This window comes from Eumetopias jubatus, unplaced genomic scaffold, assembly GCF_037043125.1.
Source record: "Eumetopias jubatus isolate StellerSeaLion01/CBP00866 unplaced genomic scaffold, mEumJub1_p1.0 scaffold_12, whole genome shotgun sequence".
Lineage (NCBI taxonomy): Eukaryota > Metazoa > Chordata > Mammalia > Carnivora > Otariidae > Eumetopias > Eumetopias jubatus.
Genome location: NW_028274818.1, coordinates 92806517 through 92830317, shown reverse-complemented (window position 1 = coordinate 92830317; position 23801 = coordinate 92806517). Strand labels below are relative to the sequence as shown.

General features: G+C 46.3%; 1 protein-coding gene across 6 annotated transcripts in view; it reads right to left on the bottom strand.

Moving 5' to 3' along the window:
• Positions 1–23801, bottom strand: part of KATNIP (katanin interacting protein) — a 187450-nt gene that overhangs the window by 41159 nt on the left and 122490 nt on the right. For all 6 annotated transcript variants that reach the window (XR_003610397.2, XM_028109842.2, XM_028109841.2 and 3 more), the window contains one exon: positions 8886–9023. Coding sequence is in view for 5 of the 6 variants with exons in the window: in XM_028109842.2 (XP_027965643.2) it covers positions 8886–9023 (138 nt within the window). In the remaining variant the exon portion in view is untranslated. The remainder of the gene's footprint in view (positions 1–8885; positions 9024–23801) is intronic.

Below are 23801 nucleotides of genomic sequence, written 5' to 3'. Positions count from 1 at the left end.
TTTTCACGTAAAACCTCCCAATTTTTTAAAAGCTGGCAATTCAAAGAATGTTGCAAACGCCATGTGAGCCGGCTGAAATGTGTCTACGAGCCACCTTTGGTTGGCAGGGGCACAGCCCCTGTCATGGCCTTCTTGCCAGGACGTACCAGGACGATGTACCAGGACTGTGCCACTCCCCGGAGGCCTCTGTAGCTGCCAGGCCCCCGGCTCGTCCCCTGGCTTGGTCCCTCATCACTGCACTAGCCCCATTGAACTGTGGTTTGCTTTTGATCCCCCTGGACCCCCCTGACTGGGTGTGAACTGGCAAGGGCAGACAGCGTGTCTGATTCTTGGCCCCAGCACAACAGCTGAGTGTGGGGGATCGATAAGCCTCTGCTGATGAGACAGGGGGGCTGAGCAGATGAGTGAGGGGAGTGGGGAGAATGGGATGCGTTCCACTTGGGGGTCGGTGGGCAGGAGGCAGCAGGGGGCAGGGAGTGGAGAAGGAGCAGTTGGGTCTGGAAGGAGACAGGTTTTGGCAAGGGAAATAGCAGGACTTCGGAATGGCTGGCAGTGAGGGGCAGGCGGAAGAGAGGAGGACGCAGAGGTGGGAGTGAGACTCTGCTGCAGGCAGCAAAAGGGAACGGAGGACCAAACCAGCCAGGGCAGACCCGCCTGGGCTTGGGCGGACAGGGTTGGAGTGTCAGTGCCTTGCTGGGCAAGGTGGGAAGGGGAAATGCCAAAGACAAGTGTCTGGGGGCCAGGATGGAAGCTTGGTTCAGAAGTTAAGCTTGGGGGAAGGTTTAGATCTGGGAGCCGATGAATTAGTTCAACAGCATGTGACTTCTGTGTTCTTTGAGAAAAAGAAAAAAGACCTAGTTTAGATATCATTTCCTATGTTCCCTTCTCGTGGAGACAGCACCTCAATTTTCCACGGGGCACCCATCCTTCCCCCAACCTCCCTTCAGAGGGATAATGTAAGCCCACCCCAGGTTGCCTGGCTGCTGGGTCCTAGACCTGGGGCTTTCATGAGGACAATCTCTTTCTGCAAGGGCTGCTGAAATCAGGAGTCTGACATCATTAGGTGCCACCCATTGGAACCTGAGGATGAAGCTAACACAGAGGAAAGCAGAGATGCATGAAAGAGGGAGGCAGATTCTGGATGACATCACACGAACTCCTGGATCCTGCCATGCCTGAAGCCAGCCACCCCATACTCTCCTGTTACCTGAGCCGACAAACTCCCTTTTGTGCTTACGTCAGTTTTAATTAGGTTTTCTGTCCTTTGCTACTTAAATCAATAGGTTCAGTTACTGAATCACTGCTGGCTGAGGTGGGCAGGAGGCAGGAGGGGGGGAGCTCTACCCCCGAGGGGGTCTGGGATTTATCTAGACCGGCACCTGCATGTGGGTGAGCAGCCCTCCCTCATTCAGATGTCTGTCCAGCCCAGCTACTGCTCGTCCCGCTCTAGTCTGCGCAATACAGCACACGGGCCTCAGCTTCTGTCCTGGCTCTGTACTGGTGCTCTCATTCCTGCTGGGAGCAGTCTGGCCCTGAATCCCAACCTGCCCCTTGGATCCTGAACACCTTGTTGGGCCCCTCACCAAAGGCTGAATTCTCTGCTTGCATCTCCTTCCCCTGCTGGCTGGGGGCCTGCTTCAAACCTGGGACTCCTGGGGCTCTCAAGGTTACCAAGCCCCTAACCTCCTGAATGTGGACTCTGGTCACAGATGTCAGCACCCTCTGGTGATTGACAGGGACCGAGGCCAAGCCTGAGGTCAACACCTCAGAAAGCCTCTCATGCACCTGGGTCGGTCCCCTTCCCACCAGCCACCCTGCTAAGATGCCATCGTGCTGCCCAGACCCTGCCACAGGGCATAGCCACCAGGCCACACTGACTCAGCCGACCAAATTAAGGTTGCCCCTTTGACTTCGAAGCCATTGCCATGTTTGGGCTTGGTTTATATCCTGATCCAAACAAACCAACTATAAGAGAACAATTTTGGGATGATTAGGGATATTTGAATATGGACTGGATATCTGAAGATTATTAGTGCATATTTATTATGGTCAGGTAGGATAGCGGCATTGGGGTTATATAAAAAACAGCTCCTTATCTGTTAGAGATGTGCACTGAAGAATTTATGAGTGAAATGGCAGGAGAACTACAATCATAGGTAGTAGGGGGTAGATGAAACCAGAGTGGCAGGATGTCGATTACCGTGGACGTGGGCGAGGGGTGCGTGCAGTGTTACTGAGCTCATCGCTTTCCTTTTGCGTTTCTTTGAAAATTCTCCCTCCTCCCCCAAACAGAGGCCTTGCTGAAATGCAAACATTGTCCTGGGACAATGTCCTGGGATGAAGTGAGTCTCCCTGAGGTACACCCCCTAAGCACCGGGACCCCCATCCAAGCTACCATGACCCTTAGCTAGAAGCCTTCTTTGGGGGCTCTCCGTTCCCTCTAATCCATTCTCCAACAGCAGCCAGAGTGATCTTTTCAATTCCTCAGTCAGATTATATCACCCCCTGCTCAAAACCCTCCAATAATGACGCTAACAGTGGACACGTGTATAGAGCTCACAGAAGCCAGGAATCATTCTGAGCAATAATCACCCCATTTAAGGGATGAAGAAACTGAAGCACAGAGATGTGGAGTAACATGCCGAAGGCCACACATCTGGGAAGAGGAGGAGCCAGGATTTGCCCCCGAGGGGCTGGCTCCAACGCCTTTGCTCTGAGCACTCCTCTACTCTGCCTCTCCAGGAGTAAGATCTGAACCAGGGAGACCCCCGTGACCTGGTTCCCGCCTATCTCTGGGACCTCCCCTCACACTCTCCTTTGCTCACCATTGCCAGCCATGGCCTAACCTGGATCCTAGAAGTGCTAAGGATGTTCCTGCCTTGGGGCCTGTGCTCTGGCTCTGGCCCCCTGAGCTCACCATCCAAAGCAGCCCTGCCTCCTACCCGCCCCACCAGGCCTCTGTCCCATTCTTACTGTATCTTTAGCACTACCTGAAATTAACATTATTCGTTTGTGCCCTTGTTTATTTCCCTTCCCTGCGAGAAGGGACAGGGCCGTGTGGACAGGGCCTCGTCTATTTGTTCACAGTCATCAACCCCACGTGGCTACTAAGTTAACATTAAATGAAATGTGAGATGCAGTTTCTCATAAGAAGTGTTGGCAAGAATGTAGAGAAAAGGGAACCGTGGGCGCACTGGCAGGGCTATAAAGTGGACAGCCGCTCTGGAAAACAGTATGGAGGTTCCGCAAATAATGAAAGAGAGAACCACCGCGTGATCCAGCAATTCTGCATCTGGGGATCTGTCCTTATGAAATGAAATCATATCTCCAAAAGGATCTGCACCCCCGTGTTCACTGTAGCATTATATTTACAATAGCCAAGACATGGAAACAACCCAAGTGTCCACTGACAGATGAACAGATAAAGAAGATGTGGTGTATAGACTCAGCCATCAAAAAGGAGATCTTGCCATTTGCAAAGACATGGATGAACCCTGAGTGCCTTATGCTAAGTGAAATAAGTCAGACAGGGAAAGACAAATATTGTACAATCCCACTTACATGTGCAACTTAAAAAAACCTGAACTCACAGATCCAGAGAACAGATTGTGGGCTGCCAGAGGCGGCAAGTGGGAGGTGGGTGTGATGGGGGGAGGTGGTCAAAAAGCACAAACTTTCAGTTATAGGATAAATAAGTCCTGGGGATGTCCTCTATAGCATCATAACTGTACTTAACAATACCGTGTTGTATATTTGAAAGTTCCTAAGAAAGGTGATCTTAAAAGTTCTCATCGTAAGGAAAAAAATGTTCTGTAACTATGTGCGCTAATGGAGGTTAACTAAACTTATTATGGTGATGATTTTGCAATATATATATATCTCAAATCATTAGGTTGTGCACCTAAAACATCTAAGAATATAATTTTATGTCAATTACAGATCAATGAAAAATAAACGAGTAAAATAAAATGCACTTTCTCCGTTGCACCAGCCACATCGCAGGTTCTCAACAGCCACCTGTAGCTCATGGCTACTGAACTGGATGGGGCAGATACAGCACATTAGCTTCATCACAGAAAGTTCTATGAGACAGTGCCAGCTTAGACCACCATGGAATATCACAGATATAAGCCACTGGGAAAATCTAACATTCATTCATTCATTCATAGACTATTTAATGAGCAGCATTTCTGTACAGGCTACACAGGGGTGGGGTCCTGCTGGGGTCTGGAGGACAGCCGGTAAGCACACAGCTGGACCCCTGGGGAGTTGCCAGGGTGGCTGGGAGAGGGAGAATCTGCAGGAAGAAGTATGGGATGGGGGATATGGGAAGGAAGGAGGAGGTGCAGACTCCCCTGGACTGATCCCCTTTGACCTTGGGTACGAGCCTGAACAAATTGTCATAAACTCCGATTCTCCACGTCTCATCTGGATATCACAAAGCGTTAAGACAAACTGCTTGTGGGTTCTCGGGCAGTGAACTCATTCCTTCATTTGGTAACCACGTGTGTCTACTTTGAATGGGACAGTGGCGGAGACAACGTAGGCCCTGCTCTCAGGGGCCCATGGTGGTATGGGGGAGGCAGGTGTCCATCCCGGTACAGGGGTGATGGAACATATTCCTGAGGTCCGGAAGTGGCATGAGGGTCAGGGGTCAGGGCCGGCTTCCTGGAGAAAGTGATGTTCGGTTTTCCGGGCGCCCATCCCGCCTCCCCCACTGTTGTGACCTGGCTGGAGGTGGCATCTGCATGGTTACTTTGTGGATGAAGATGGTGATAATGTGCCTGTTTTTACTGAAGGGCACCATCAGGTAGCAGATAACTCATAGGCTTGTTCTGAAGGAAAACACAGACCACGGGGAGTTGCCAAAAGCCCACTTTTTGGATGGGTTACTAGATACTCTAGTAGGGAGATTATTGGCTCCTTCCTCCCAACAGATGTAGCGCTGCTGGGGAAGTGGTGCCGAGAAAAACCCACACCCCTCACGTTCCCCTCCCAGCTGTGTCCCTTGCGAGTCACTCGCTGGGCAAGTCACGCCATCCGAGGAGTCCCCCGAAAAATGTGACAGACGTATGATCGCAGCCTCCTCCTGAGCCCGAGGCAGACATCACCGATCCATCACACACACTTCTCTTTATGAACCAGAAGGAAGGTTCCAGATCCTTCTCAAGACGGCACTCCAGGCAGCCATTTCCAAGCAGGGCTGGCAAAAAAGACACAGTTTCTCTGCCCCCAAGGAGCTCGCTATTCTAAGCTCCAGCTTCTTTGTCTACAAGGTGGGGACTGACGCCACCTTGCAGGACTCCTGGGGGTTAACTGAGATGATTTGTTTGTTGAGTTATTTGTTCATGCATCAAATGTTGACCAAGCGCCTACTGGGTGCCTCACGCCTGCCTGGTGGACGCAGTCCTGGATAAATGGCAGCTGTGACAAGTATAGACATCTGCATGCTGCCTTCTGTTTGCCTGCATGGACGGATTCTAGCCCATGTCCTCACTTCCCCTGAAGTCCCTCCCCCTGGGCCAGCCCACACTCACCGCATCGCCTAATGAGGGGGGAGGGAACCCAGTGAAGATAGCCTCAGGACTTCATGGACATCATCTTATTTTCCAATAAAAGAGACTTCTTTTTTTCCTAGCACCTTCTTTTCTTATGTTCTAAATAAGCCTTGGTTGGAATCACTCCCCCCTCCCCCCATTTAACTTTTCTCCCTTGGAGTCCCATACACAAAACACTGTATTAACAAGCTGTGTCTACCAGGCCGAGCTGTATTTCCTATAAACTCTCATTTTATCTCCTCTAAAACACACAGTAATAGCATTCTCTGGAGAATATTAAATCAAACCAACCTGCAGCTGCATTTGTTTGCACTTTCTGCCCCTGGTAAATTCTGGCAACAGATGGGTGTGCGTTACATAAGTGGCACCCCCGGCAGGGACTGCGGTCCTCCGCACTCTGCTCCGTGTGTAGAAATACCTCAGGACTCGGACCCCCGCCGCCCGAGGCTGCCCGAAGCACCCCCAACAACACCCTGATGTCCTGCTCCTCTTTTTTTATTCTTAGCACACAGGGAAGGCTGAGTGCAGGTTCAAGAAGAAAGGCGGGCCCGGCCATAAGGGATGAAGCTTATCTGCTTTGTAATCCAGCACATAAAATCCGCTTTTCTTGGCCTGAGACATATATTCAGTGACAGAGCTGAGCTACAGGGCATGGGCTTGGGCAGCCAGCACTGTTTCATTGCTCATTCCAGAAGCTGCCAACGACCACCTGCCAGGAAATGTCCAGTCGACTGGGGAATGAGAGAGCAGGGCCCTACCTGCAGGGAGTACCTGCAGCTACACAGGGGTGGGGTCCTGCCAGGGCCTGGAGGACAGCCCGTAAGCACACAGCTGGACCCCTGGAGAGTTGCCAGGGTGGCTGGGAGAGGGAGAATCCGCAGGAAGAAGTATGGGATGGGGGGTATGGGAAGGAAGGAGGAGGAGCAGACTCCCCTGGACTGATTCCCTTTGACCTTGGGTACGAGCCTGTGCAAATGTCATAAACTCCGATTCTCCACGTCTCATCTGGATATCACAAAGCGTTAAGACAAACTGCTTGTGGGTTCTCGGGCAGTGAACTCATTCCTTCATTTGGTAACCACGTGTGTCTACTTTGAATGGGACAGAGGCGGAGACAACGTAGGCCCTGCTCTCAGGGGCCCATGGTGGTATGGGGGAGGCAGGTGTCCATCCCGGTACAGGGGTGATGGAACATATTCCTGAGGTCCGGAAGTGGCATGAGGGTCAGGGGTGTGAGGACTCCACTCTGAAGAGCCAGACTCTTAACCCCTCTTTTGTCTGGACTGTTTTCTCGTGTTCTCATTTGCACTTACTCCTTCATTCAACGTTTATTGTTGAGTGCATGTGCCATTGGGCTTCCTGATCAATTTAGACGACACTGATACGAAAGACACAGACCCCGCCCTGGAGGTATTCCTTGCCGAGAAGCCAGCAGACAAGTAAATAAAAATATGGCCGGCTTTCTGGAGAAAGTGATGTTCGGTTTTCTGGGAATTTGCCATGGAGGCAAGCATCTGGAGCTGAGCCAGATGGGAGGGGCCAGGGCCTACAGGTGTAATTCCCAGGCAGAGCAGTGGAGAGGCACAGCAACGGGCACTCTGGGGTACGGCTGGAGCTGGGGGTGGGGGCTGATGGGAGGAAGACACAGGGCCTGGTGCCTGGGGATTACAGGGCCCAGGTCACACTCGGAGGTTTGACCTGAATCCTCCAGGTCAAGGGGAGCCTTGGAGGGTTTGAAGCCACAGAGAATTATGATCAGACCTCCCAGAGGCTGTTGGAGACAGACTGGAGGCCTGGGCCTAGGTATGGGATGGGGGGGGCAGTTCAGAGGCCACACTCTCGCACACCTCTGCCTTTTCAAGTGTGGGGCCCTCCTCCTGGGATATGCTTTCTCCTTTTCTGCCTCAGCTCTGTGCCACTGTCTCTTTCCATTACGGCTCAGGTGTGCGCTCCTTCCAGCACCTTCCCAGAGCTCACCCAGCCTGATGCAGGCTTCCCTCCATGCTCCAGGGGCTGCAGTCTGGACAGGCCAACTCCAGCCCAAAGATGAGTTTGCTTTGGACTGTGTGGTGGTTTCAAAGGAATTTAAATTCGCTGTTGACATTGACAAACCAGAGAGGCTACTATCAAATTCCAGATTCCCAGCTCTCCGGGAATGTTCAGAAGATCTAGCAGCACTGGCTAGCTTTTGTACATAGCAACCATTAGCTGAGGCTGAGAAGTGGACTTCCCTTTACCTGAAGCATGTGCTTACCCGTTTGCCACACTCCCCACTGTGCCCTACTGTCTCTTTTGACAATACTGAAGCTGAGGTCCAGTTCCCCTTGCTCATCTGCCTTGTATTATCGCTTCCTGAGAACAAACTGGAAAACAAAGTAGAACAATTCTTGTCCCCACGTCTATCACAAGAGGGGAAACAAGATAGACTGAGGAGGTCCTGTCCTTCCTCACCCACTGAGTTCCCTGCTGAGTTCCTGGAGCTTCTATTTGAAACTCCTGGTACGCTGCAGTCATCTCTATGAAGGCCTTCAGCACACTGCATCATATTTTTATTTACTTGTCTGCTGGCTTCTCGGCAAGGAATACCTCCAGGGCGGGGTCTGTGTCTTTCGTATCAGTGTCGTCTAAATTGATCAGGAAGCCCAATGGCACATGCACTCAACAATAAACGTTGAATGAAGGAGTAAGTGCAAATGAGAACACGAGAAAACAGTCCAGAGAAAAGAGGGGTTAAGTGCTTTGGAGTAGGGGGTGGTGGGGGGGTAGAAAGGAGGGCAGGGATTCTGAAACCGGGGAACAGAAGAGCACAGAGGTTAAGAGTCTGGCTCTTCAGAGTAGAGCCCTCACACCAGGAACACTGGCACACCTGGGCACAGAATCTCAGGCCCTGCCCTCCACCTGCTGAATTAGAACCCACATTTTAGCAAGATCGCCGGTAAGCTGTCGCAAAGTGAATGGGCCAAGAGTCTGACTGCGTGGGTTCACAGTCTCATAGTGATGCTTATGGGCTGTGTGACTCTGGGTATGTTACATAACCTCTCTGTGTGTCTGTTTCCTTATCTATCAAAACTGAGCCCCAGTTCCTATCTGTCCAGTTCCCCCAAAGGGTGGCTTGATCTTACTTCCCAAACCTTCAAGCTGAGGCTCTGCTCCCTGTGGCTCCAACCACGCAGCATGAAATGCCCTGCCAGGCACTGGCTACCCCCAGCAGGAAGGGCAGCGGGGCCTCCGCTTACCCATCTTGCAACTTCAGCAACCAGATGATTGGACGGCGCTAAGTGCTCCCATCAGTCAAATGCCTGGCAAGGAGTCGGGGCCTTTACTTACGCCATCAGCTGTCCAGTAATTCCAAACCTTGATCTTGGCTAGACCAAAGTCCTGCAGCCGTCTGGTGTTGCGGATAACAAAAAAGAGCTGGAGCGGCGGGTGGAAGGGGCACATCCACAAGGAGGGGTCTTTCTTGCTCTGAAACACCAGCAAGAGAGGGGAGTCGTTAGTCCGTTCTCTGCCCCTCCCCAAAGTAAACGGGCTGAGGGCAGGAGGCCAGGCCTCCCTTCTCTATGTAATCCAGGGTGGGCTTTTAGACCTCACCGGTCCTGACTGCACTTTGTGGCAGGTACCGACTTGTCCCTGGCACGAAGCTGCCCCACGGGCCTCTCTGCTCTGCCATTCGGGCTGAATTTAATATGCAGCAGGCTTTTATTTTAATCAATTTAATCAGCTTTGGGGAGAGCACTGGGGGTGGGGAGAGACGAGAGAGGAGGATGGGCAAAGAGCAGCCACTTATGTTATTTCATTAAGCAGGCAAGCAGAGTCTGGTTTTCTTTTGTAAAACCCTGTGGAATCTTTAAAATGTAAAAATACAAAAAGAGAAAAGGAAAGAAAAGAAAGAGAGAGAGAAAGAAAGGAAGGAAGAAGGAAGGAAGGAGGGAGGGAGGGAGGGAGGGAGGGAGGGAGGGAGAGAGAGAGAGAGAGAGATTAAGAAAGAAAGAAAAGAAAGAAAGAAAGAAAAGAAAGAAAGAAAAGAAAGAAAAGAAAGAAAGAAAGAAAGAAGAAAGAAAGAAAGAAAGAAAGAAAGAAAGAAAGAACGAACGAACGAACGAACGAACGAAAGAAAGAAAGAAAGAAAGAAAGAAAGAAAGAAAGAAAGAAAGAAAGAAACCAGTGCAGGCACTGGGACAGGGTTGTGGCACAGAGCCCCAGGAATTGCTCTGCTCCCTGGCAGGGTTTCCAAGCCTCAGGACCTCTGAGTGTGGATCCCGCCCACCGGCCAGGCCACTCCCAAGGCCAGAGGGCCAGAGGAGCAGGGAAGCCCCCCTGTCGCGTCCACTCGCACCGATAAAATTCCACGTCATGGGTACTTTAGATGCAGGTGGAAAATGCCAAATCCAGGAACTTTTCTCAGCGCCAGCTGCCTCCTGTCCTGACGAAACTCACAGCTGCTGCTGAACATCTCCCCCCACGCTCGGCCTCAGGGCCTTTGCACAGGCTGGGCCTCTCCTTGCAATCTGCTTCCAGCCTCTCCCACCCGGGGGGGTTAAGCGCAAATGTGCTGTCATTCCCACCGTCACCCCTTCCCTGATACCATCTCTCTGTCCTCCAGGTGCCCACGGGTCCTTGCAGGGCCCGAGGCTAGCATTTACTCAGTGTCCCACAACTACCTGTTTTCCAGTCCAGGTCACCCCTCCACATGCTTGGCTGTGCGCTCCTGAAGGGAAGTGGCTGTGTCTAACTCATTCCAGAACGCTGAGCGTTCAGCACAGTTCCTTGGCACATGGTAGATGCCACAGAATCTTTGTTGAATGAATAAATGACGGGATGAATGAATGATTGATATTTACCTCCTAATGGCTGTCCCTTCATAGAAATTTTAGAGAAGAGGCTGCAAACTGATCTGGCCTGCAGGGCGATTTTGTTTGGCTCATGAAGTATTAAAAACACATCATTGGCCACATTTAATTATGGGGAGATTTCCCCTCCCCTTCCAGAGCTAGAGTTCTGGCCCTCCATGGCCAGCGTTGGGGGCTCTCTGGCGCCCCAGTCCCCACTGCTTCCTGATGTTTTACACCCCTTTCTCTTCCCAGGATATGACTCTCTGGCTGGCCCCTGCAGGTGTCTGACTCTCAGGTCCCTGCTTAGAGGCTGAGATGGAACCACCGCATCTCTGATGCTGGCTAGAGTTGTCCCTTTTACCTAAAGGGAGCATCGCTGTGTATTTGAGAAGGTCTCAACAGACTCCTGTCACCAGGACCACGCCGGCCACTTGATAGAGCCAGGGAAGGAGGAGATTGGCTGGCTCGGGAGTTTTGCCGGCCCCTTGGAGATGCAAGGCCCAGGCTCCAGCTGCGGAAGAGAACAAAGCGGGGCTTGTCCCAATGACAATGGTGCCTTTCAGGAGGGAGGCGGTAGCTTTTGTTAAGGGAGAGAGAGGAGTTCAAGGGGTTCTGACTTATTCTGGCCGAGTTTCTCGAGCTCTGCAAGAACTTTCAGTGCTCCGGGCAGCTGCAAGGGGTCAAGATACCACAGCTCAAAATCCACCGGGTGCCCCTCATTCCTTCCCCAAATCGGGGCCTAAATTGGGTCAGTGTGGCTGCTTGACAAAGTAAGAATCTGAAGGCTGACCCTTAGACACGGGCGAGGGGACCGTACTTGATTTCCCATCACATTTCTGTCAGCAGGAGGGATAACAGGAGGACTAAGTGGGAATCATGGTGTTCAAAGTCAAAGAACATTAACCTGCGGGTAACTCAGGGCCTCATTAGCAGACGGAGTCTCTAAGAAAAAGGCTGACGGGAAGCCGCTGAGGGCTGACCAAGGCGCGCTGGGCAAGCCGCAGGTACCAGGCCAGCAGGCCGAGCGTCCGCTGAGCCTGCCCATCTCTGCGATTGCAGAGAAGGCAGAACGAGAAGCAGGGCACCTCCTCTCAAAGCCCTGGTGCGGACTAGCACTGTGTAACCCATGTCCCGGAAGGAAGACTGCAGCTCAGCAAGGGGGAAAGTGGTGCGGCTTGCCTAAGCGGTGGAGTCAGGATTCACACCTGTTTGAATTCATTAATTCATTCTGTCTTAGTGTGGATTCCCCCGGAAGCAGACCCCGAGGCAAGGATGTGAGCGTCAGGAGATTATTTAGACATCAAAGGAAACACCAGTTGGAGCGTGGGAAGGCCAGGGGAGGAAAGACATTCCATAGACAGTGTGTTACCAAGCTAGCCCTTCCTGTGGCATCTGGAGCTCGGTGCCACCAGAGAATGTGGGGGCCAGAGCAGAACATGCCTCAGTGCAATGCCACCCTTGGGATGAGGGAGCTGGGGTATTCACACCCCAATTCCCACCAGCGTAGGTTGAGGGTGGCTCCTAGGGGCTCAATTCCGCACCAGTTTGGGCCTGCTTCAGGGGAGGCCAAGTGGGCCCCGGAGGCCAGAAAGACAATCCGAAATCAGAGAAATATCGGTGCCAGCACACACAGACGCGGGAAGGACCAGGGGCTGGGGAGGCATGAACAGCAGCTGTTACCCACTTGCCCAATATAAATACCCTCCTGTGAGGCAGGCGCTGAGCCACACACAGGGCTGGGCGGTGGAGCCTGGCCCACCAGGTCCCAGCTCTATATGAGCTGGGGAAGCAAACAAGTAAAATTACCAAGGAAAAACCCCATCAGGCAGGGATAAATTGGACAAAGAAAATAAGAGAGAAATTATTAATGGCCAATGGAAGGGCATTTTCGAACGATGGTCAGAGGAGGTCTCTTGTAGGAGGTCTCTAACTCCTAACAAAGGTGCTTTCCTCTTCCAGAATTAGCCTGACACTGATCCACTCCCTCGGGCAGATGCTGGATTGCCCTCAGAAGTAGCCCCAATTTAATAAATTACCATAATCAAAAGCAACAAGCTACTGATACACGCAACAATTTGGATGGATGTCAAGGGCATTATACCGAGTGGAAAAAAGCCAGTCTCAAAAAAGTTACATGTGGTATGATTCCATTTATATAGCACTCCTGAAGTGACAAAAAATACATAGAACAGATCAGTGGTTGCCAATGTTAGGGACGGGTGTAGGGAGGTGTGGCTATAAAGGGCTGCGTGAGGGAATCCCTTTGTGGTGATGGAACCATTGCTGTGTATCTTGATGTGGTCATAGTTACATGAATCTACATGTGATAATATTGCATAGAACTCACATATGCACACAAATGCATGTACGAAGGTCTGCACCTTGTACTAACGTCAATATCCTGGTTTTGATAATGTACTACAGTTACATAGGATGTCAGCGATGGGGGAAGCCGGTAAGGACACATGGGACCTCTCTATATTTTTTTTAAAAAAATTGAGATATAATTCACATATATCAAATCACCACATCATTTAATTTAATCATCATTTAAAGTGTGCAATTCAGTGTTTTTGTGTATTCCAAGGCTGTGCAATCATCACCACTATCTTTTTCCGGCATATTTTTTTTTTTACCACCCTAAAAAGGAACCCCATATCTTTTAGCAGTCATTCCCCATTCCTGCCTACCCCAGCCTCTGGCAACCACTGATCTACGTCCGGCTCTATGAATGGACTGTTCTGGACACTGCATATGAATGGAATCATACAATATGTGGCCTTCTGTGTCTGGCTTCTTTCACGTAGCATCCTGTTTTCAGGGTTCATCAATGATGTAGCAGGTGTCAGTGCTTCGTTCCTCTTCAGAGCTGAGTAATATTCCACTGTGTGGCTATACCACATTTTCTTTATCTGCCCATCAGTCTGTAGACATTTGGGTTGTTGCCACCCAGCAGCTATTATGAATGATACTGCAATGAACATCTGTGCATAAGTTTTTGTGGGAACATGTTTTCAATTCCCTTGGGTCTGTACCCAGGAATGGAATTGCTGGGTCATGCGGTAACTCCACATTTAACTTTTGGAGAAACAGCCAAACTATGTTCCACAATGGCCGTACCATTTTACTTTTCTGTTCCCATCAGGAAGGTATGCTTTTTCCACGATTGCCAATATTGTTATTTTCTCTTTTCTTTTCACAAATGATAACATCTTAGTGGGTGTGAAATCATATCTCATTGTGGTTTTGATTTGCATTTCCCTGATGACTAATGATGTTAAGCATCTTTCCATGTGCTTCTTGGTCATGTATGTGTTTCTTTGGAGGAAAGCCTATGCAGAATACCTTGGCCATATTCTCATTAGGTTGTTGGTCATTTTGTTGTTGAGTTTAAGAGTTCTTTTCTTTATGTATTCTGGATGATAGACCCTTATCAGATATATGATTTGCAAATATTTTCTCCCATTTTGTAAGCTGTCTTTTCACTATCTTGATGAATGTCCTTTGATGCAAAAGTGTTTTAAATTTTGATGAAGTCTGATTTATCTATTTTTTCTTATGTTGCCTGTGCTTTGGATGTCATATCTAAGACCTCACTGAAAAGCTCAAGGCTACAAAGATTTATATCTATGTTTCTTTTAAGAGTTTTACAGCCTTAAAACTTTAAAAGTTTTAAGGTCTTTGATCCATTGAGTTAGTTTTTGTAGACGATGTTAGGGTACAAATCCAACTTCATTCTTTTACATGCAGAAATCCAGTTGTCCCAATACCATTTGCTAAAAAAATGACATTTTTCTCCAACCAGTAGTATTGGCATCCTTGTTGAAAATCAAATGACTGTAGATATAAGAGTCTATTTCTCTATCAATTCTATTCCATTGATCTCTCTGTCTATCCCTATGCCAGTACCACAGTCTTGATTACTGAAGCTTGGTAGTTAAGTTTTGAAATCGAAGTCTGAGTCTTCAAATTTGTTCTTTTCCAACATTGTTTTAGCTATTCTGGGTCGCTTAAACTTCCATATATATTTTAAGGTCAACTTTTCAATTTCCACAAAATAGGCAGCTGGAATCTTGATAGGATTGCATTGAATCTGTAGATAATTTGGGGAGCAACACCACATCAACAGTATTAAGTCTTTCGATCCATGAACATGGAATGTCTTTTCATTCATTTGGGTCTTCTTCAATTCCCACCAACAATATTTTGTACTTTTCAATGTATAAGTCTTTCACTTATTTGGTGAAATTTATTCTTAAGTATCTTACTCTTTTTTTTTTTTAATTTAAATTGGTACAGCTACTCTGGAAAATAGTATGGAGGTTTCTCAAGAAGTTAAAAATAGAGCTACCTTAAGTATCTTATTCTTTTTGATGCTATTTTAAACAGATTTTTTCCCTTAATTTTCTTTTCAGATTGTTCATTGCTAGGGTATAGAAATACAACTGATTTTTTTTGCATATTGGTCTTTTATCCTGTAAACTTGCTGAACTTGATTTTAGCTTTATCAGTAATTTTTGTGGATTCTTTAGAGTTTTCTATATATAAGATCATATCACCCACAAATACAGTTTTACTTCTTCTTTCCAACCTCTTATTTCACTTTCTTGCCTAACTATCCTGGGAAGAATCTCCAGTACAAGGTTGGACAGAAGTGGTGAAAGCAGTCATCCTTGTCTTGATCCTGATCTTAGGGTGAAAGCTTTCAGTCTTTTACCAGCATGATGCTAGCTCTGGGTTTTCATGGATGCCCTTTATCAGGTTGAGAATGTATCCTTCTATTCTTGGTTTGTTTATGGTTTTCCATCACAAAATGGTGTTGAATTCTATCAAATGCTTTTTCTGTATCAAGAGTCACATGGTTATTTTTCCCTCTATCTTATTAACATGGTGTGTTATATTGACGGATTCTTGTATATTGAACAACAAACTACACATTCCTGGGATCAACTCCACTAGGTTTCAATGTATAAATCTTTCTATGAACTGGTAGGTTTTGTTTGCTAATGTTTTGTCAAGGATTTTTATATCTAATTCATAAGGGATGATGTTGGTCTATAGTTTCCTTTTCTTGTGATATCTTTGTCTGGTTTTTGTTGTCAGGGTAATACTGGCCTCACAGAATGAATTTGGAAGTGTTCCCTCCCCTTCTATATTTTCGAAGAGTTTGTGAAGGATTGGTGTTAATTCTTTAAATATTTGGTATGATTCACCAGTGAAGCCATCTGGTCTTCGGCTTTTCTTTGTGGGAAGTTGTTGTTGTTGTTGTTGTTTTTAATTAATCCAATCTCTTTACTTGCTATAGGTCTAGCCACATGTTCTATTTCCTCTCGAGTCAGTTTTGGTGATTTGTGTCTTTCTAGGACATTGTCCATTTCATCTCAGATATCTTCATTTATTCGCATAAAATTGTTCAGAATATTCCCTTGTAATCATTTTTCCCCTGTCAGGTTGATAGTCCCCTCTTTCATTCCTGATTTCAGTAACTTGAATCCTTCCTTCTTTTTCCTTGTGGAAACCTAGTTAACAGGGGGGCGGAGCAAGATGGCGGAGGAGTAGGAGACCTGGATTTCGTCTGGTCTCAGGAATTCAGCTGAATAGGGATCAAACCATTCTGAACACCTACGAACTCAACAGGAGATCAAAGAAGAGAGTAGCAACAACTCTCTGAACAGAGAAGCGACCACCTACTAGAAGGTAGGACGTGCGGAGAAGTGAATCCGAGGCGATATTCGGGAGGATAGACGGCGGGGCGGGGGGTGCCTCCATCGGCTGCTTCTGGCAAATGATAGAGCCACGGAGCACAAAATTGGAACTTTTAGAAGTCGGTTCCGCTGAGGCACGTCGCTGCAGTGGCTAAGCAGGAGGTGGAATCCTCGCGGGACAGTGTGGACTCAGGACCCTTGGGGTCACAGAAAGACCGGGGGTGCCTGAGTGCAGCAGAGCTCCCAGGTATCGGAGCAGGGAAGCCGGCTGCAGAGACGGAGCCAAGGCGCGGGCTTGCAGCTCGGGGTGGCCATAAACTGTGATCCGCGGCCCAGTCGGGCCACTGCGCCTCCAGCAGGGACCCAACAAGCGGCAGAGCCAGGGAGACTCCCCTCCCTCCCCCAGGAGGAGTGGCGCGGGAGTGCACCGCAGGGATCTGCTGGGTTTGGAGACTCCACACGGGGTCGGGTGCCAGAGATAGAAACACTCGGTCACAGGCCGGGTGAGCACGGAGTGCGGCCGGAGACCGGGGACACGGGAGTGACTGCTTTTCGCTGGGGGCGCACTGAGGAGCGGGGCCCCGAGTTCTCAGCTCCTCTGGGCAGAGAGTGGGAGGCCACCATTTTCACCCTGGTCCTCCAAAGCTATACCGAGAGCTTGAAGGAAACAAAAGCTCCTGAGAGCAAACCCAAGCAGCCTGCTTAGCCCGGACTGACAAGGGTGGGGCGATTCTGCCTCAGGCAAAGACATTTGGGAACCACAGCAACAGGCCCCTCCCCCAGAAGATCAGCACGAACAGCCAGCAAGCCAAGACCAAGCTTACCAATCAAGGAGAACGGGAGAACTCCAGCGCTAGGGGAATACTGCACATAGAATTCATGGCTTTTTTACCATGATTCATTAGTTTTTCAAAGTCAATTTTTTAAACTTTTTTGTTTTTTTTATTTTGAATTTTTCTTTTTCCTTTTTTCAACCAACATCTTATCAATCCCTTTTTTAAAAAAATTTTTTAATTTTTCATTTTTAGAGTGCTATTTTATCCCTTCATAGTAGTAACCCTTATTTTTGGCATATATATGTAAGTTTTTCTCTCTTTAAAATTTTGATATACAGTTTCTTCTAACAGATCAAAATATACCATAAATCACTAGTGTATGGCTTTGTTCTAGTCTCCTGCCTGATCACAGTCTCTCCCATTTTTTTTCTTTTTTCTTTTTTTTTTAAATCTTCTTCTTTCTTCTTTCAAACAACTTCTTATCAATTCCGTTTATAAAACCTTTTATAAGTTTCATCTTTACAGTCATCTTCCATCCCTTCATTGTATCAACCCTTATTTTGTACATATATAAGTCTTTCTTCCTTTAAAATTTTAGGAGGCACTTTCTTCTAACAGACAAAAAAATACACCCAAAATCTAGTGTGTGGCACTGATCTATGCACTAGCCTGATCATATTTGATCATATTCTGTTTTTTTTTTGTTTTGTTCTGTTTTTGTTTGTTTTTATCTTTTTCTTTTTCTTTTTTTTCTCTTTCTCTTTCTTTCTTTCCCTTTCTTTTCCCCTGGGTTCAGGTCTTTTCTGATTTGTATAGAGTATATTTGCTGGGGACGTTGTTAAGCTGTTAGCATTTTGTTCTCTCACTTATCTGTTCTCCTCTGGACAAAATGACAAGACGAAAAAAATCACCCCAGCAAAAAGAACAACAGGTAGTACCGTCTGCCAGGGACCTACTCAATACGGACATTAGTACGATGTCGGACCTAGAGTTCAGAATCATGACTTTAAAGATACTAGCTGGGCTTGAAAAAAGCATGGAAGTTATTAGAGAAACCCTTTCTGGAGAAATAAAAGAACTAAAATCTAACCAAGTCGAAATCAAAAAGGCTATTGATGAGGTGCAATCAAAAATGGGGGCACTAAATGCTAGGATAAATGAGGCAGAAGAGAGAATCAGCGATATAGAAGACCAAATGCTGGAAAATAAAGAGGCTGAGAAAAGAGAGATAAACAACTACAGGATCATTCGAGAGATAAGCGATACGATAAGATGAAACAACATTAGAATAATTGGGATCCCAGAAGAAGAAGAAAGACAGAGAGGGGCAGAAGGTATATTGGAGCAAATTATAGCAGAGAACTTCCCTAATGTGGGGAAGGAAACAGGCATCAAAATCCAGCAGGCACAGAGAACCCCTCTCAAAATCAATAAAAATAGGTCAACACCCCGACATCTAATAGTAAAATTACGAGTCTCAGAGACAAAGAGAAAATCCTGAAAGCAGCTCGGGAGAAGAGATATGTAACCTACAATGGTAGAAACATTAGATTGGCAACAGACCTATCCACAGAGACCTGGCAGGCCAGAAGGGACTGGCATGATATCTTTAGAGCACTAAACGAGAAAAATATGCAGCCAAGAATACTATATCCACCAAGGCTGTCATTGAAAATAGAAGGAGAGATAAAAAGCTTCCAGGACAAACAAAAACTAAAGGAATTTGCAAACACAAAACCAGCCCTCCAAGAAATATTGAAAGGGGTCCTCTAAGCAAAGAGAGAGCCTAAAAGCAGCATAGATCAGAAAGGAACACAGACAATATACAGTCACAGTCACCTTACAGGCAATACAATGGCACTAAATTCCTATCTTTCAATAGTTACCCTGAATGTAAATGGGCTAAATGCCCCAATCAAAAGACACAGGCTATCAGATTGGATTAAAAAACAAGACCCATCGATATGCTGTCTGCAAGAGACTCATTTTAGACCCAAAGACACCCCCAGATTGAAAGTGAGGGGGTGGAAAACCATTTACCATGCTAATGGACACCAAAAGAAAGCTGGGGTGGCAATTCTTATATCAGACAAATTAGATTTTAAAACAAAGACTGTAATAAGAGATGAAGAAGGACACTATATCTTACTTAAAGGGTCTATCCAACATGAAGATCTAACAATTGTAAATATCTATGCCCCTAACATGGGAGCAGCCCCTTTTATAAGGTAATTAATAACAAAAGCAAAGGAACACATTGACAACAATACAGTAATAGTGGGGGACTTTAACACCCCCCTGACTGAAATGGACAGATCATCTAAGCAAAAGATCAACAAGGAAATAAAGACTTTCAATGACACACTGGACCAAATGGACTTCACAGACATATTCAGAACATTCCATCCTAAAGCAATGGAATACACATTCTTCTCTAGTGCCCATGGAACATTCTCCAGAATTGATCACATCCTAGGTCACAAATCAGGTCTCAACCGATACCAAAAGATTGGGATTATTCCCTGCATATTTTCAGACCACAATGCTTTGAACCTAGAACTCAATCACAAGAGGAAAGTCGGAAAGAACTCAAATACATGGAGGCTAAACAGCATCCTACTAAAGAATGAATGGGTCAACCAGGAAATTAAAGAGGAATTAAAAAAGTTCATGGAAACCAATGAAAATGAAAATACAACTGTTCAAACTCTTTGGGATACAGCAAAGGCAGTCCTGAGAGGAAAGTATATAGCAATACAAGCCTTTCTCAAGAAACAAGAAAGGTCTCAAATACACAACCTAACCCTACACCTAAAGGAGCTAGAGAAAGAACAGCAAATCAAGCCTAAACCCAGCAGGAGAAGAGAAATAATAAAGATCAGAGCAGAAATCAATGAAATAGAAACCAAAAGAACAGTAGAACAGATCAACGAAACTAGGAGCTGGTTCTTTGAAAGAATTAACAAGATTGATAAACCCCTGGCCAGACTGATCAAAAAGAAAAGAGAAATGACCCAAATCAACAAAATCATGAATGAAAGAGGAGAGATCACAATCAACACCAAAGAAATACAAACAATTATAAGAACATATTATGAGCAACTCTATGCCAGCAAATTAGATAACCTGGAAGAAATAGGTGCATTCCTAGAGATGTATCAACTACCAAAATTGAACCAGGAAGAAATAGAAAACCTGAACAGACCTATAACCACTAAGGAAATAGAAGCAGTCATCAAAAATGTCCCAACAAAAAAAATCCCAGGGCCAGATGGCTTCCCAGGGGAATTCTATCAAACATTTACAGAAGAATTAATACCTATTCTCCTGAAACTGTTCCAAAAAATAGAAATGGAAGGAAAACGTCCAAACTCATTTTATGAGGCCACCATTACCTTGATCCCAAAACCAGACAAAGACCCCATCAAAAAGGAGAATTATAGAGCAATATCCTTGATGAACATGGATGCAAAAATTCTCACCAAAATACTAGCCAATAGGATCCAACAGTACATTAAAAGGATTATTCACCATGATCAAGTGGGAATTATCCCTGGGCTGCAAGGTTGGTTCAACATCCGCAAATCAATCAACGTGATACAATACATTAACAAAAGAAAGAACAAGAGTCATATGATCCTCTCAATAGATACAGAAAAAGCATTTGACAAAGTACAGCATCCTTTCTTGATCAAAACTCTTCAGAGTATAGGGATAGAGGGTACATACCTCAAGATCATAAAAGCCATCTATGAAAAACCCACAGTGAGGGCACCTGGGTGGCTCAGTTGGTTAGGCGACTACCTTCGGCCCGGGTCATGATCCTGGGGTCCCGGGATCGAGTCCTGCATCGGGCTCCCTGCTCAGCAGGGATTCTGCTTCTCCCTCTACCCTCCCCTCCTCATGCTCTCTCTCTCTATCTCATTCTCTCTCTCAAATAAATAAATAAATCTTTAAAAAAAAAAAGAAAAAGAAAAACCTACAGCGAATATCATTCTCAATGGGGAAAAGCTGAGAGCTTCTCCCCTAAGGTCAGGAACGCAGCAGGGATGTCCACTATCACCACTGCTATTCAACAGAGCATTAGAAGTCCTAGCCACAGCCATCAGACAACAAAAAGAAATCAAAGGCATCCAAATCGGCAAAGAAGAAGTCAAACTCTCACTCTTTGCAGATGATATGATACTGTATGTGGAAAACCCAAAAGACTCCACCCCAAAACTGCTAGAACTCATACAGGAATTCAGTAAAGTAGCAGGATATAAAATCAATGCACAGAAATCAGTGGCATTCCTATACACCAACAACAAGACAGAAGAGAGACAAATCAAGGAGTCGATCCCATTTACAATTGCACCCAAAACCATAAGATACCTAGGAATAAATTTAACCAAAGAGGCAAAGGATCTGTACTCAGAAAACTATAAAACACTCATGAAAGAAATTGAAGAAGACACAAAGAAATGGAAAAATGTTCCATGCTCATGGATTGGAAGAACAAACGTTGTGAAGATGTCAATGCTACCTAGAGCAATCTACACATTCAATGCAATCCCCATCAAAATACCATCCACTTTTTTCAAAGAAATGGAACAAATAATCCTAAAATTTGTATGGAACCAGAAGAGACCCTGAATAGCCAGAGGAATATTGAAAAAGAAAAGCAAAGCTGGCGGCATCACAATTCCAGACTTCCAGCTCTATTACAAAGCTGTCATCATCAAGACAGTATGGTACTGGCACAAAAACAGACACATCGATCAATGGAACAGAATCGAGAGCCCAGAAATGGACCCTCAACTCTATGGTCAACTCATCTTTGACAAAGCAGGAAAGAATGTCCAATGGAATAAAGACAGTCTCTTCAACAAATGGTGTTGGGAAAATTGGACAGCCACGTGCCGAAGAATGAAACTGGACCATTTCCTTACACCACACACAAAAATAGACTCCAAATGGTTGAAAGACCTAAACGTGAGACAGGAGTCCATCAACATCCTAAAGGAGAACACAGGTAGCAACCTCTTCGACCTCAGCCACAGCAACTTCTTCCTAGAAACATCGCCAAAGGCAAGGGAAGCAAGGGCAAAAATGAACTATTGGGATTTCATCAAGATAAAAAGCTTTTGCACAGCAAAAGAAACAGTCCACAAAACCAAAAGACAACCAACAGAATGTGAGAAACTATTTGCAAATGACATATCAGATAAAGGGCTAGTATCCAAAATCTATAAAGAACTTATCAAACTCAACACCCAAAGAACAAATAATCCAATCAGGAAATGGGCAGAAGACATGAACAGACATTTTTCCAAAGAAGACATCCAAATGGCCAAAAGACACATGAAAAAGTGCTCCACATCGCTCGGCATCAGGGAAATCCAAATCAAAAGCTCAATGAGATACCACCTCACACCAGTCGGATAGGCTAGAATTAACAAGTCAGGAAACGACACATGTTGGCGGGGATGTGGAGAAAGGGGAACCCTCCTACACTGTTGGTGGGAATGCAAGCTGGTGCAAATACTCTGGAAAACAGTATGGAGGTTCCTTAAACAGTTGAAAATAGAGCTACCATACAATCCAGCAATTGCACTACTGGGTATTTACCCCAAAGATACAAATGTAGGGATCCAAAGGGGTACGTGCACCCCAATGTTTATAGCAGCAATGTCCACAATAGCCAAACTGTGGAAAGAGCCAAGGTGTCCATCGACAGATGAATGGATAAAAAAGATGTGGTATCTATACACAATGGAATATTATGCAGCCATAAAAAGGAATGAGATTTTGCCATTTGCAACGACATGGATGGAACTGGAGGGTGTTATGCTGAGTGAAATAAGTCAATCAGAGAAAGACATGTATCATATGACCTCGCTGATATGAGGAATTTTTAACCTCAGGAAACAAACAGGGTTGCTGGAGTGGTGGGGGGTGGGAGGGATGGGGTGGCTGGGTGACAGACATTGGGGAGGGTATGTGCTATGGTGAGCGCTGTGAATTGTGCAAGACTGTTGAATCACAGATCAGTACTTCTGAAACAAATAATGCAATATATGTTAAGAAAAAAAAAGAAGAAGAAGATAGCAGGAGGGGAAGAATGAAGGGGAGTAAGTCAGAGGGGGAGACGAACCATGAGAGATAATGGACTCTGAAAAACAAACTGAGGTTTCTAGAGGGGAGGGGGTTGGGGGGATGGGTTAGCCCGGTGATGGGTATTAAAGAGGGCACATTCTGCGTGGAGCACTGGGTGTTATGCACAAACAATGAAGCATGGAACACTACATCAAAAACTAATGATGTACGGTGATTAACATAACAATAAAAAAATTAAAAAAAAAAGAAACCTAGTTAACAACCTAACTTTGTCGATCCTTTCAAAAAACCAACTTTTGCCTTCATTGATTTCCCTCTATTATTTTTCTCTACTCTGCACAATTTTTTTATAATTTCCTGTGATTCTATGATGACTTCCAAATAAAAAGTACAAAAAATATACTGTATATTTACATGCTGGGGATATAGGATGGCTAGGACAGACAAGAACGTGTAGCTTAATGGAGGGGAGACAGATAATGATCAGGCAACAAGATCATTTCTTAATGTGAGAAGTGCCCTGAAGAAAATGACATTTTCTGGGGTGGCGTGAGACAGGACTCCTCCACACTGCAGTCAGGGAAGGGCTTGCTGAGGAAGTGGTATCTGGGCCGAAATCTGAATGAGAAGGCAGGTAGCTACATGAAACTCTGGAGGACAGATGTTCTGGGCAGAGCCCAGAGGTGAGATGAGCTTGGAGCTTCCGAGTAGCAGAAGGAAGCCCCATGGCTGCTGGAGCCTGGTACGTGAGGCAGGGGGTGTGAGAGGCAGGCAGAGAGGGAGCTGGAAGCCCGTTCACAACTTCCCAGGCCATAGGGGGCATGTGATTTT